General features: G+C 55.2%; 1 protein-coding gene across 1 annotated transcript; it reads right to left on the reverse strand.

Moving 5' to 3' along the window:
• Nucleotides 1-2,744: 2,744 nt before the first annotated feature.
• Nucleotides 2,745-6,078, reverse strand: CAMK2N1 (calcium/calmodulin dependent protein kinase II inhibitor 1). The gene is made up of 2 exons (XM_050793892.1): nucleotides 5,543-6,078; nucleotides 2,745-4,080 (listed from the first exon to the last, which is right to left on the reverse strand). The coding sequence occupies exons 1-2, from the start codon at nucleotides 5,706-5,708 to the stop codon at nucleotides 4,010-4,012; spliced, it is 237 nt and encodes a 78-aa protein (XP_050649849.1). The 5' UTR covers nucleotides 5,709-6,078; the 3' UTR covers nucleotides 2,745-4,009.
• Between the last annotated feature and the right edge of the window lie 7,359 nt (nucleotides 6,079-13,437).

Raw genomic sequence — 13,437 nt, forward strand, 5'->3', positions numbered from 1 at the left:
TGCACCAGGCCCTGTGCTAGGGAGAAGGGAGGGGTTCCCATCTAATGATATGTGAGAATTGTCATTATCCCTATTTAATAGAAGGCAAAACAGAGGCCCAAAGAACCTGAGAAATGTCCAAGTCACAGCTAGAAAGTATAGAAGAGAGGTTTCAAATCCAAGACATCTGTGTCCCAAGCCCATGCACCAGCCACCCTAATGTCTGACCCCTCCCTCTAGGCCAGAGCTTCCCACCAGGCCCCCAGACCCTGGGAATTCCCTCTCGGCTCTCTGCAGAGGCACCCCTTACTCATTCCTTCATCTGTGGCCTCTAGACAGTAGTAATTTTCAAGTCTCTTTCTTTCAAAACTTAATTTGCCAATTTCCCCCTTAGAGGTGCTTTTTGATATTCCTTCAGGCTGTCAGCCTGGACAGGCCACGGAAGCAGAATCCAGGGAGATGGATGCTTATTACAACCATTCAATTAATTAAGTTTGAATAATGCAGCGCTGGCATGCTCCCATCGATGCGTGGAGGCCTATAGACCTCCCCCACCTTAGACTTTAGCCTTTTCCATATTTATTGCTACCTAACCGGACACTTCAAACATATCCTGCACTCAGTATGATTTGATATCTGCCCAGTCCCCAAAATGCCCTCTCGACAAATGTTTACCTGATGCTATACTATATTTAAAACATTTATATTCCTTTTTACTGAATGGAGTCCTTGGGAAAGGAGGACTCTGTCTTCCCACGCAGAGGATCCGGCATTCGCTGGCGGGGTGGCCTCCAGCAGCAACGTTTTAATACATCACTTATTAAAATGGACCTGGAGCCTTGGCCAAGGGCTCCCATACTCCCTGCTTCCCAACAGAGGACAGCCCCAAGGCCTTAGCTGACCACATCCAAGCCCTGCCCCCTTCTAAACCCTTACACAGTGACTGTCAGAGCCAACAGGGCCTCAAACCAACAAAGGACCTTTAAGGCTGAAGGACAGTGACTACAGCTGGGACTGAGCCTGGGCCTGGGGTCAGATGACCCTGCATCCTCCTCCTGAAGCGTGGGCCCTGGGTTCCGGTCCTGTCTCTGTGACTTACTAGCTGAGTCACCTTATACAAGTTACTTCACCCTTCTGAGCCCCAGTTTCTCCTGTACAATCAGGATAATAATAGTGCCTATTTCATATGGCTTTGTGAGTCTGGTATACAGTAAGAGCTCAATTAATGCAGAAGCTGTGCAATCCTTTTGGCCTCTCTGGGGCCTCGATTTTCTTACCTACTGAAGAGAGCAACTCGTGGGTTTCTAGGGGTGCTGGGACGATTGCACGGGAAAACAGGAGAGAAAACACGTTGTAATTACACAGTGCTTTGATCACGTCAGTGGCAATTACTCCTGGGTGCAGACACAAACCGTGCCTTCCGAAAGAATCTTTTCACATGGCTTCTGCCCCTCGGCAGATTGATGCCTTGTCCCCCTCAGTCTATCAGAGGGAAAGCACAGGGGATGGCTGAGCTCCATGGTGCCCATCAGCTCCGAGGTGCTGGGAGTCCCCGGGTGAGCAGGGAGGAGAACAGGTTCTGGAGGAGGGTCAGGCACCTGGGAAAATCATTCTGGCATTTGCACTCCTGCTGGCCCCACCAGCCCCAGCTTGCTCACCACTCCCAATAATAACTGCTTGCATGGAGAGCTCTCTGCTGGGACCTCCTGAGCCCTTGGGCCTCCACTGCCTGGGAAGGAGGTTGAGACATCACCCCCTCTGGGCCCTCTGGAGCCCCTCTTCCTCCTGCCCATCCCCCTTCCCTCGCCTCTTACCTGATGTCTGAGTCACACTTAGGCTCCTGTCACCGTGAGCTGTGTTGTGACGCCTGGCTGACAGCTTTCCCACAAACACATTAAAACCTCCCAGCACTTCTGGGTGTGTGATAGCCCAGGAGAAAAAAACCTCTCCCAGTTTTCTTCAGCCAAAATCCTTCTCCCAAACCCTCCTCCCCCGGGACCCTGCTCCCCCACCTTTGACTGCCCCAAGCCTAACAAGGGGCTGAGATTTGTCTACCTATCAAGCCTTCCTAATTGATGATTAGAGGAAGGCTGGTAAGTGCAGGTGCCTGAGATCTCTCAGGCCGTGCACCCCCAGGAGCAGCGCATCCCTCGACCTGCGAGCCCTGGAAGGTGAAGATGCAGAGAACACAACTCCTCTTCAGCCCTGCCTCTGAGGACAGGGGGCCCTTGGCGAAGTATGAAATGTGCATAGAGTGGCCTGATACTGAGTGTTCCCACGTGCTGGCATTGTGTTCATCCTCCTAATAACCCTGTGAGGCCGGGGCTGAGTTATCCTCACTTTACAGATTAGGAAATGGAGGCTTAAAGAAGGTCAGGCTCAAGTCCAAAGACCTAGGAAGTCAGGGAGCTGGGACTTGCATCCAACTCTGCCAGCCTGCAAAGTCGCTCTTAACAGGATTGGCTGCTTCCCTGCACAGTATCCCTTTCTCCCCTCACCCCACCAGAGATGGCAGAAACCTCAGGGATGCAGTGAGAGCTCAAACTGCAAATCCAAAATGGAATAAATTCACCTTAGGGGGATAGCCTTGCCAGTCCAGCCCATCTTTCCTCTCATCTGAGCCCACCCATAGGGGCCCCCAACATTGCCGTTTTGCCTCGCAGACCAAAGGCACCATCCCTCCTTCCTGTCTGCAGCCAGCCCACAAACAGCAAGTCATGTCCCCCCCACCTCACCCCCTAGCCAAAACAGAGGAAAGAGAGGAGTGAGACACAGGAACAATTCTTTTATTGTACATTGGAGAAATAGCCCTGTGTGCTGGTTCAAGGTGCAACATACAGAATATTGAATTAAGAAAAGAGGGAACGGGGAAGGGAAGGGAAACCTCTTGAGGTCCAAAGTTGCAAACAAAAAATGGTAAAAGATTTCCTCACGCAAGAGGCATTTTTGCAAATACCATGCAAAACAGGCAGCTGGTGTGCCTTAAGAGAATCCCTATAAATAACAGAAAAGACACTCCAAGCATTCCTGTACGTGGACTCAGAGCACAGAGAAAAGAAACTAAAATGCCTTTTGGCATTTCAAGATATTTGGCACTCTTGTGATTACATTTTTTTACAGTCCATTAAAGAGAATAAACTGACATAATATTAGAGAAATAAACAGGCTGCTCACACAACAGACTGCAAGGGGAGGTTAGAAAAAGCTCAAGCATTTTTTTCTTTGTTTTTCGTGTGTGCGTGTGTGTGTGTGTGTGTGTGTGTGTGTGTGTTTCTGACATAAAAAATGTGTCCATTTGCATTAACTTGGGCAAATAGCTTGCAGCAACAAAGAAACACAAGCTTTACAACTCATTTTAAAATAAAACAAGGATCTTTTCTATGTATCATTCCTTAGAAAAGTTCTCTTCTTGTTTTAAACACATTCCTGATAACTTCTAAAGATGACCAAAATAAAACAGAATATCTACAGAGATCATATTCTGAATTTTTTGTACATCCAAGGATAACAACATAAAAAAAATAAAACTGGACAGCATTTCACATCCAAGTGCACAGAACCATTTTTGCAAGATTAAATAATGTAAACATTGGGAACAGCCAAATCAGCGAAGAATGCCAACACCTCAAAATACCTGGTGTTGCCGCTTCATTAAGTGGTTCAAAATCCAGATCTATAATTGCGCAATATTCACCGTATATAAAAAGAAATGGATATTAATTTTGACAAATAGCTGCAACTGAGACTTCTTTTTATTTCTTTATATGTGTGTATATAGTGATTTTTTATTATTTTTAAAATTTTATTTATTTATTTATTTTTATTTTTGCAGAGAAGCCCAGAGCCTTCTCCTCCTCCTCCTTCTCACGCCTCATCTGTCTCCCGGCCTGATACCAGATACAGGTTGTTGATTTCATCGTGGGTAGCAAGCTAGTAATAAATTTCAAAGTGCTTTCTGTTTTCATGCTTTTTGCCAGTAACTGTTATCGCCGTTCTTATTCTCTCCCTTAACTCATTGTCTTTGGGGGAGTTAGACACCAGGAGGTGCCTTGTCGGTCATATTTTTCAGCACGTCATCAATCCTATCATCTTCAATAACAACTGCAAAAAAAGGGGGGAAAAGAGAGGTGAGCGCACTTGGGCCTAGCCAGAGGTCTCTGACATTTCCCGTTTTGCCCAGAGTGGGAGGTCGGGAGAGGAGAGGGGGAGGGAGCAGGGCTCACTGCGCGGTGAAACAGCTCCATCCTCCTCCGCCCCTGCCAGGGGTCCCTTCCCTGCTTTCCTCTGACCACACCAACATCCCCTATCCTCCAGCCTGCGTCCCAGCTCCATTCTGAGAAAAGGAAACAGAGAGGGCGCCAATCCAGCCGCTCCTGCTGCAGCCGGGGCGCGCACTGGCCGAGTTCTCCCTGCACCAGGTGCACTAATTTAGACAGAAATGTCTGGAGCTGTGATAGGAGAGAGAGCCAAAGTCTTTGGGTCTCGGGACCCCCGGGGAGTCCCGAGCGCAGCTCCGCTGGGCAAGGCTAGGTGTGGAGATGCGCGGAGCCAAGAGGGGACGCCAAAACCGGTTCCCACGACGCGCAGCGGGTGGGAGTTAGGGCCTGGCCTGGGCGGGCGCCCCCTCCTGCGCGCCCTCTCCAAATCGCCGGCCGACGGACTCCGCCGCCCGCGCTCCCCGCTGCGGCAGGGACACTCGCGGTAACTTCCGCCTCTCTCACCGTCTCGACCTAGCCTCGTCTTTCTCAGTCCCTCCATCAGTCCCTCGGCGCGACGGCCGCCGATCGAGGTCTCTGGGTCTCCCTGTCTAAGGCGTCGGTCGCCTTTATTGTTTCGGCGGCTTCTGCGTTCTCCCCATACGCGCGTCCTCGGCTCTGTCTCTCCCGCTTCAGCTCCCCTCTCGGGAGCTTTGTCTCGGTTTCTGCCACCCTCGGTCTCCCGCGTACCCCCTCCCCTCCATCCCTGCGTCTCAGTCTCTCTTGGCAGACGTCGGTCCCCCTCATTGTCCCCGCGCCTCTGGAGCTCCTCTCGGAGCCTCTCTGCCTCTCCGCCTCTCTGGGGCTTTTCCAGCTCTCGCGCGGATCGCCCAGGCCTGGCAAACCCCCACCCAGGCCAAGTAACAATGAAAACCCCGTGAGACCCAAACGCCCTAGCCTTCCCTGCAGGAATGGGATCCTCCCCACGCAGGTCCCCACGCCGTCCCCTGGGGGACCCTGGGACCCCCTCCCCCCAGGGTTGTGGAGCGAGCGCAGCTGCGACTACACTGCGCAAAAGGCGGGGGTGGGGGGCGCAAATCAAAAAGCAAACTTTGCCGCGGGTGAGGACCCCCAGCTGCAGCTAGAAGCCGCCACGCCCCCGGGGTGACCCAGCCGGGGATCGGGCTTAGGAGGACGCGTTCCTGGAACCCGCTTCAGCCGGACCCGCAGTGCGGGATCCCCCAATTCTGCAGGAGGGGATTCCGTCGGGTCTGAACCGGTTCCAGCGGGTGGGAGACCTCCGCAACCCTTGTTCAGGCCGCCGCGCGGGAAAAAGGGGATGTCAGGGAAGGGGGCCGAGAACTCACCCCGCTTGCTCCGGCCGATCTGGCCCAGCTTGGGCGGCCGCTTGTTCTGCCCGGCGCCGAAGAAGTTGTTGGTGTCCTGCAGGCGGCAGGAGAAGATCTGGCCCACGTCGCCGCCGTCGCCGTAGGGGCTCAGCTTCTCGTCGCCGTAGGGCAGCACCTCCGACATGGTCGCGTCCGGGGGCTCCGCCGCGGCGCCTCCTCCGCCCGCGTCCCCGCCCGCGGCGGACAGGGTCAGCGGCGCTGGGGCCGGGGGCGGCCGGCCGGGGACGGCCCGCGGGCTGCTGCGGCGGTGGCGCCGGCGAGAGGCCGGGGGACGCCGCTAGGGCAAGAGCGCGGCACCCGCGCGAGCGGCCCGGAGAGCGCCCGCGGCTGCGCTGCGCTGCGCTCCGGCTCCGCGCGCGAGTGGCTGCTGCTCCGCCAGAGGCGAGCAGGACTCACATCCTCGGCGCGCTGGGGCTCTGGGCGGGGGCCGGGCCGGGCGGGGCCGCGAGCCGGGAGGGAGGAGGCGTCCCTGCGAGCCCAGAGGGCGCGGGACCGAGGAGGGCGCACCCCGGGAGCCGGGCGGGCCGGTCCTGCGGCGAGTGCGGGCGGCGGCGCCGGTTCGGGGAGGCAGACTGGGAGCTGCGAGCCGCGGGGCTGCGAGGGGCGGAGGGGGAGGGGAGGGAGAGAGGAGGGAGGGCACCGGGGGAGGAAACCCAGAGGGAGGGTGGGGGAGAGAAACCGAGAGGGAGACGGGGAGAAAAACAGGGACTGAAAGACAGGGAGGCAGGGGAAACGGTGGAAGGAGACAGAGGAGAGGGGGAGAGGAAGGAGAGGAGGAGAAAGAAGAAAAGGTGGTGGGGGACGAGCTAGAACGGAGAGACAGGGGAAAGATGAGAGGAGGAGGGAAAGGATCGGGAGGGAGAGGAAGAGGGTCGGAGAGGGAAGGAAGGGAGAAAGACAGAGGGGGGAGAGGGAGGCAGGGATAGAGGAGGCAGCGAGCTGCGAGGAGAAATGCCGGCCGCGGCGCCGAGGCGAGGCGCGGGGAGGAGGGCGGGAGGAGGCGGGGAGGAGGGGACCCGCGGGCCTCGGGGAGAGATCCCTGCGAGCGGAGCGACGTCACGGGGCCGCGCCGGCCGGCCCGGGCAGCCGCTAGCTTCCTGCCCCCGCCCCCAGCCCCCGCCGTCCCGCTCGCGGGTGTTTACGGGGCCCGGAGCTGGTGCGCGCCCGCCCCGCAGCCGGCTCTGCATCCTGAGGGGACCTCGGGGGGAGTGGGGGTTGCGGGAGCCGGAAGGGGAGCGGACCGACGACGCACACGCGGGGAAGGGCGGAAGCATGCTGACCTCCCTGGGGGCAGATGCTGCGGGGCAAAGATCGGAGGGCTCCAGGGCGACCCACGAACACAGCCTCCCCCGCCAGCTGCAAACCAGGGAGCCCCTCCTCCCCACCGCACTTGCTACCCAATTCAGACCCCGAGGGCCCAGCCACTGGGGCCTCACACTCTCCTCCCGCCCTGGCTCAGTCCGACCTGGAAGGCCTCACTCCCCACCGCCCCCGCCCAACGGCGCTGGACTCCGGCTCCCGCGGGGCCTCCAGGAGGAGGAGGGGGAGAGAGAAGGGGCAGCCCCGCCTCCCGCAGGAGAAGGGAGCGCCTCATTACGCCGGGCTCGCCCGGGATGCCTGGCTCCCGGCGTCCTCTGCCTCCGCTGGGGACGTCCCGGGCCTGCCGCCCTCTGCCCTCGGGGCCTCCCTTCCAGCAACAGCCGTGCGCCCTGTGGAGAGACTACGGCCTCTGAGATGAGAAGCGGGCTTCTCGATGCCGGGAGGGAGACTGGGGCAGCCCCAGAGGCCTGGGAGGCGCATCTGCCAAGCAGATGGTAACTCCGAGGGGGCAAGGTGCATGAGGAGCGCTCATTATCTTCGCCGGAGCCAACAGCACCTGCCCTCCGCTGGAGACCGTCTTTACTTAGCAGAGCCGCCTGACCACGGGGAGGGGCAATGACCCCAAGGTCATGCCAGCTGCTGGAGGCAGGGCTGGGAAACACATCCAGGTGGCCCAGGTGTATCTCACCTGGCTCATCCTGCTGCCCTGCAAGGGGTCCCATCAACAGTGAAAGGAGCTCTCCCCTCCCATCTAGAACTCCGGCGGGTGGGAGCTGGAGGCAGAAGGGGGAGGTTTTTTCCTGGTATAACATCTGGTGGAGGGGGGAGTCAGTCCAGCCCCCTCTCCAAACTGTGTAAAAGGATTGGCTGGCCTCGGGAAGCCAGATCCCATGCGGGGAGGAGGAAGGGAGCAGAGAAAACGGAGACTGAAGCTATGTGGCAGGTGGAATAAAGATGTCCCTTGGGTTTAGGTCTGGGTTTGAATCCCAGCCCCGTGGTTTGCTGACTGTGCGACCCTGAGCGGGTCATCTCTCTTCTCTGAGCTTCCATGGTCTCAGCTGTCCAATGGGTATATGGTTAGCTACTACCTGTGTACCCTGAAGGACAGTTATGAAAACAAAAATAAAATCAGGCTCTGATGCCTGGCTGAGAGTGGATGTGCAATAGACTTTTGAGAGATGACTTAATGAGTGAGAAAGAACGGTAGCACTTCATTCGCGCCATTTCAGGACCACAGGAGCTGGGAGAATCCTTAGAGATGAGCGGGGCCTAGCCCTCATTTCCATATGGGGAAACGGAAGCCCAGAGGGCCAGGGGCTAACCCCAAATCCCACAGCTTGTCTACGACAGAAGCCTCAGGTCCCCAGACTGACCTTGTTCCTCTCCACAAGCCACCTGGCTCATTCATTAGGGCTTTCCCGAGTGACTGCTTTGAGGTTAGCGCCAAGGCGAAGTGTTAAGAGAGAAAACAAGAGCATAACAAGCAGGATGATAAAGTTCCAAGAAGCGCTGACATTTGTCTCCTGCTTTCTTATTTTCCCCCAAAGCATTTTCACATCTATTATTGACCTTGCTTCTCAAAATAAATACCTTTTGAGGTAGAAAGAGGAGACGTTGCATCCCTGTTTAACTGACGTAGCAGAAAGAGGATAAGTGACTTGCCCAAGGTCACAGCCTAGCGATAGAGCCAGGAGAAGCCACTGTGGCCAGCCCTGATTCCGTAGGGGACTCCCTGCAGTGCAGGGCTGGGACCACCCCATTCATCTCACATCCACCTGGCTCTTTCCTTGCTGCTGAGAAGCACAAAGCAATTTACACGCGGAGCACCTAGGACAGTCCCACTGCACAGAAGGTAAGCAGAACGACTTAGTGAGGGCTGACGAATCCCTGCGCGCACAGCAAGTGAGAGCAAGAAGAGAAGTCCCTTTTCCACCCCATCTGTTTTTATGTTTACCTTGCCTTGTTCCAAATAAGGTTAAAGGTGACAGCATCCCACTTTCCCAACTCAGTACCCACCCCCTTCAGGAAGCACACGCGCCTCCCAGCACATGGCACTTGACAGCTTGAAAAGCATCTCCATGACTATTCGCTCATTAATTGCCCAGCTTCGGAAGCCAAGAGGCTGGCTCTGAACCAGAGGCCCAGAGCTGTGTTGAAGAGGCCAGACCCAGGTGACGGAACCTAATGAGGCAGGAATGAAGACTTCTCTCCCCACCTCCCCACAAGGAAGCCTGACAGTACATGGTCTGGGGCAGTAGTCTAGGATGAAGAGCCCACTGAGGCAGTCAAGTTCAAAGCCCTGGTTGGGCGCGGTGGCTCATGCCTATAATCCCTCCTACTTTGGGAGGCTGAGGCAGTCGGATTGCTTGAGTCTAGGAGTTCAAGACCAGCCTGGGCAACATAGCAAGACCCTCATCTCTACAAAAAATTTAAAAATGAATGGACATGGTGGGGCACGCTTGTGGTCCCACCTACTTGGAAGGCTGATCGGGGAGGATTGTTTGAGCCAGGGATGTTGAGGCTGCAGTGAGCCATGATTGCACCACTGCATCCCAGCATGGGCAACACAGTGAGATGCCATCTCAAAAAAAAAAAAAAAAAAAAAGTTCAAAGCCCTGCTCTGTCATTTCCTAGGTCTGTAATCCTTTCACTCTCGTGCCTAAGTTTTTTCATCTGTCAAATGGGCATAAAAATCATTATTACTTGGTGGTTATTGGGGGAAAGAGAGCATACACACACCACGCCTAGCAGAGTCCGTCCTCAATAAAGGTGGTTGTTATTATTTGCTATGGGCTGTCTTTGTGGCTTTGAGAAAGCTGCCTCTGACTCTACATCACACAATGGGAAACCTGGAGAAGATCACATCTTTTCAGTGGCAAAACCAGTTTTCCCAAATCCAAAGCAGATAAAACCTGATTGAAGCAAAGGGCGGGGGGTGTCCCAGGGCCTTACTCCAACCTCCCCCTGAAACTTCATCTGAAACTCCTTCACCAAATCCCGGGACTCTAGAAATAAGAACCACAGGACCAGGCCATTTCCATGGGGCCTTTCAGCACAGACATTCCAGGATTGAAAATACGTATTTGATAGTCCAGACTGGGCACCAAGCCCCACACTCAAGCAGGTGGGATAAGAAAGGGGAAGGTCAGCCCCAGCAGCACCCAGCACAGAAGAGAGGCTCAGCACACATCAGTCTCCCCTTGATCTAATCTTCTCCCTCCAATCCAGACAGGGAAACTGAAGCACAGGCAGCGACATCAGACAGTGATGACAAGACGTAGGGAAGAACATGGCTGTGGTACAGCCCAGTCCAGGCCTCTGTGCCTGCCTTCTGGGGTCCGTTCCTTCACCTGGGCATTGGATGGCAGGCCAAGCCCAGGCTCCTGTGGAGAAGGGGTGCTGGGAATGCTGAGGTTTGCCAGGGTCGGCTCAGACCCTAGACAGTCAGGAAGAGAGGCCAGGGGACAATGCCCTGTCAATAGCCAGCTGGTCACCTCGGGAGAGGTTAAGTGACCACCCAGCAGGGAATCACCACTCTGAGCCAGAGTTGGATAAAAACCCAAGTCCCCACTAACCCTCTCAGCTCAGTGACTGGAACCTGGGTTGCAGCAACTTCCCTTCCCTACCCTCCTTGAAAGGCAGGGCCTCTGCCCCCATCCCCGCCTCGTGACCACACACACACACGCACACATGCACGGTGAGAGACAAGCACACGGACTGACTGGAGGTGGCTTAGATCCAGAATCAAGGAATGTTAAGAGAAGAATTCATTCACTCAGCAAACACTTGTTGAGGACTTCTGTGGCAGACACAACCCTGTCCCCAGTACAACTCAAATGGTGTTAACTTATTTGTCTGTCTAATCACTAAGACCCCTTCTCCAAATAATATCTTACAAGGAAATTCAGTAGATGAAACTTAGACAAAGGGTAAGCTGATGGGGTCACAGGGGTCGGAACTCCACCTTCTGGGCCCTCCATCCCCCAGCTGGTCTCCAACAGTCTCCAAAGGGCACCCAAAGCCCTGCCAGGCTCGGTGTGAAACCACCCCTAGAGCTGATCTAGTCTAACTCCTCACATGACAGCTGGGGAAACTGAGGCCCAGCCAGGGAACGGGAAAACACAGGTTTCCCCACTACATTTCACATTCCTGCCACCCTGACATGACATGTGTCACACTTGGAGTCACAAAAGGGAGGGAAATTCCAGCAATGAGCGATCAGTCACAAAATAAAAGCTCATTTTTTCTGACAATGAAGTTTGGGGTGTTTCTTTAAAATAAAATACAAAGATCACAGGGTCATTGTTTAAAGTTTTTATTGCACCAACAACCCACAGAATGAGAGTCTCATGGGCTCTTCAGGAAATTGTAAAATACCACGAGGAAAGCTTGGAGGGGTTTAGGAGCCAAGCCTCACCAGGGCATGGGAGGAGGTAGGCCACCCAGGTGCCCGATCCTGCCCCCTGCCTGTCCGCCCCCCCCATCCCCATCCCCATCATTCCATGTCAGCAGTGCGTGAGGACTGGGTGAGGACCAAGGGCGTGGGGCCGGGCAGGGGACTCTGGGCTTGGAGCTCTGAGGGAGAAATTCTGTCTGAAACTCCCAGCCCAGACCAAGCTGGTGGGAGGTGCTGGGGCTACAGGCGCCCTGGAAAACTCTCGCTGCCTCTCAAGCCAGGACAGGGAGGACAGAACAGCAGACAGACCTGGCACAATCAGACTTTTACAACCACAGGAAAGTATATCCTCAAGACCCTGGGGTGCAGGCAAGGGCAGGTACGACTTTAGCCCCAATGGACAGATGGTGAAACTGAGGCTCAGGAGGTTGGAAACATGGCCTGGCTCCAAAGTCCAGGCTCTGAAAACGTCAGATGGCCTACCAGGTTTCTCCTGCCCAGGGGTCCCAAGAGGCTAGAAGTCCCCCTAACTAAGCAGCCCCTGACTTCAGCAGAGCAACGAACTGAGCCAAACTGTGGCTACTAAAGGGGGCTAAGGAGGAGCTGACCTCACCCCAGTTCAGAAGGGGCAGCCACTGCCCTCTGATCCCAAATTCAGTACCCACTCCCAGTCATTACTGAGAGCTTGCCATAGAAGGTAGCTTGTGACTGTCACATCCATACCACGAAGGAGGGGCTTCGAGGCCAGAAAAGTTCACAGATTAGTCCAAAACCACACAACCAATGGAAGGCAGCAGGTTGGACGCCAGAGGCCAGGCTCGCCACTGTTGGATGGTACTGCCTCCCTGAGCAGGCCTGGGGCCAGGAAAGCCGGGCAAACCTCTTCCAGTCTCTACACCTCAGCCTAGCCACAGAAACAGAGTGGGCGTAGATTAGAGTCCAAAGCTCTCACAGGCTGAGGACCCCTTTGGGAATCTGATGAAAGACACAATTCTCTTTCCCAGAGGCAGAACATTGCGTAAACAATTTCCAGGGGATTTGCTGAACCTCAAAGACCCCTCCATGAAAAAGTCAGGGCTGGATCCTCAAGTGGCATTACAGGATCCCCCACCCGTGTTCTGTGATGACAGAAGAGCTTTAACTCCTTCAGCTAAGAGGAGCCAGGACTGACTGAGGAGGTCCCCAGATCTGGGTCAGACTTGTGACGGCTCCATTCTGATCAGAGGGATGCAGCCCCTCACTGCTGAGCCCAGGATCCCACCGAGAAGCCTGGCTGTGCAGGTCTCTGGACCCTCAGTTCCCAAGCACTGCATTCAGGCACTTTTGCACTCGATGGACATGAGGTATTTAAGGTCCATGATAGCCCTGTAAAGTGGGCAGGGCGCAGCAGGGATACTTCCCCACTGTGTGGTGGGAAAAGTGAGTCCCACATAATGAAGATGAGCTGCTCAACTGCAGACAGAGTCACCAGCACTGAGACCAGGTCTCCCAAGAACCAATGCAGCACCTTGCTCACTGAATCCCAGGAAAAGCCTGTTAAATGAGGGTAGACGCAGAAGCCTGGGTTTCATCCCAGCTCCACCCCCTCCAACCTGTGTGGTCTTGAGGTAGTTACTCCACTCTGAGCCAGAATGCCTCTGTGCCATAAAACGAGGGGGACAAGATCCGCCTCAAAGGGAGATTGTGTGGCTCAAATGAGGCATTAAGGTGAGAGCAAGGGACAGCTCCAGCAGTGAGTCCCACGGCCCAGAGCCTCCTACAGCCTTCAGGGGAGGAGAAAAAGGTCTCTTCTTCCTAGGAAGCGACTTCCCATGTAATAGGGAAAATAGGATACTACAGAGCCACCGATGCGTGGTCACAGAGGCCCTCCCCATCCAGCCCTGTCAGACCCTGGGCTGGACATGGCAGAGGACAATCTGATCGGGGAGGCAGGTGCTAGGGACAGGTGAAAACGAGACTCACAGAAAGTGGCAGAAAAAGAATCCAAGAAACTAAAAACAACCTCAGAGAAGCAGGCAGGTCCCCACACAGAGGAAGAAACTCTTCCACAGGCTCAGAGGCAGGAGATAAACTGGGCAGACAAGAAGCAGAACTTCCAAGTAAAGTAGAGGACAGAGGAAGAGAGGAAGCAGAAGAT

This window comes from Macaca thibetana, chromosome 1, assembly GCF_024542745.1.
Source record: "Macaca thibetana thibetana isolate TM-01 chromosome 1, ASM2454274v1, whole genome shotgun sequence".
Lineage (NCBI taxonomy): Eukaryota > Metazoa > Chordata > Mammalia > Primates > Cercopithecidae > Macaca > Macaca thibetana.

Excerpts from the sequence above, each read along its gene's own strand:
- CAMK2N1 (XM_050793892.1), bottom strand. The coding sequence starts at position 5,708 with ATGTCGGAGGTGCTGCCCTACGGCGACGAGAAGCTGAGCCCCTACGGC. Across the intron at positions 4,081-5,542 it reads GATCGGCCGGAGCAAGCGGG|TTGTTATTGAAGATGATAGG; the intron begins GTGAGTTCTCGG and ends CTTTTTTTGCAG.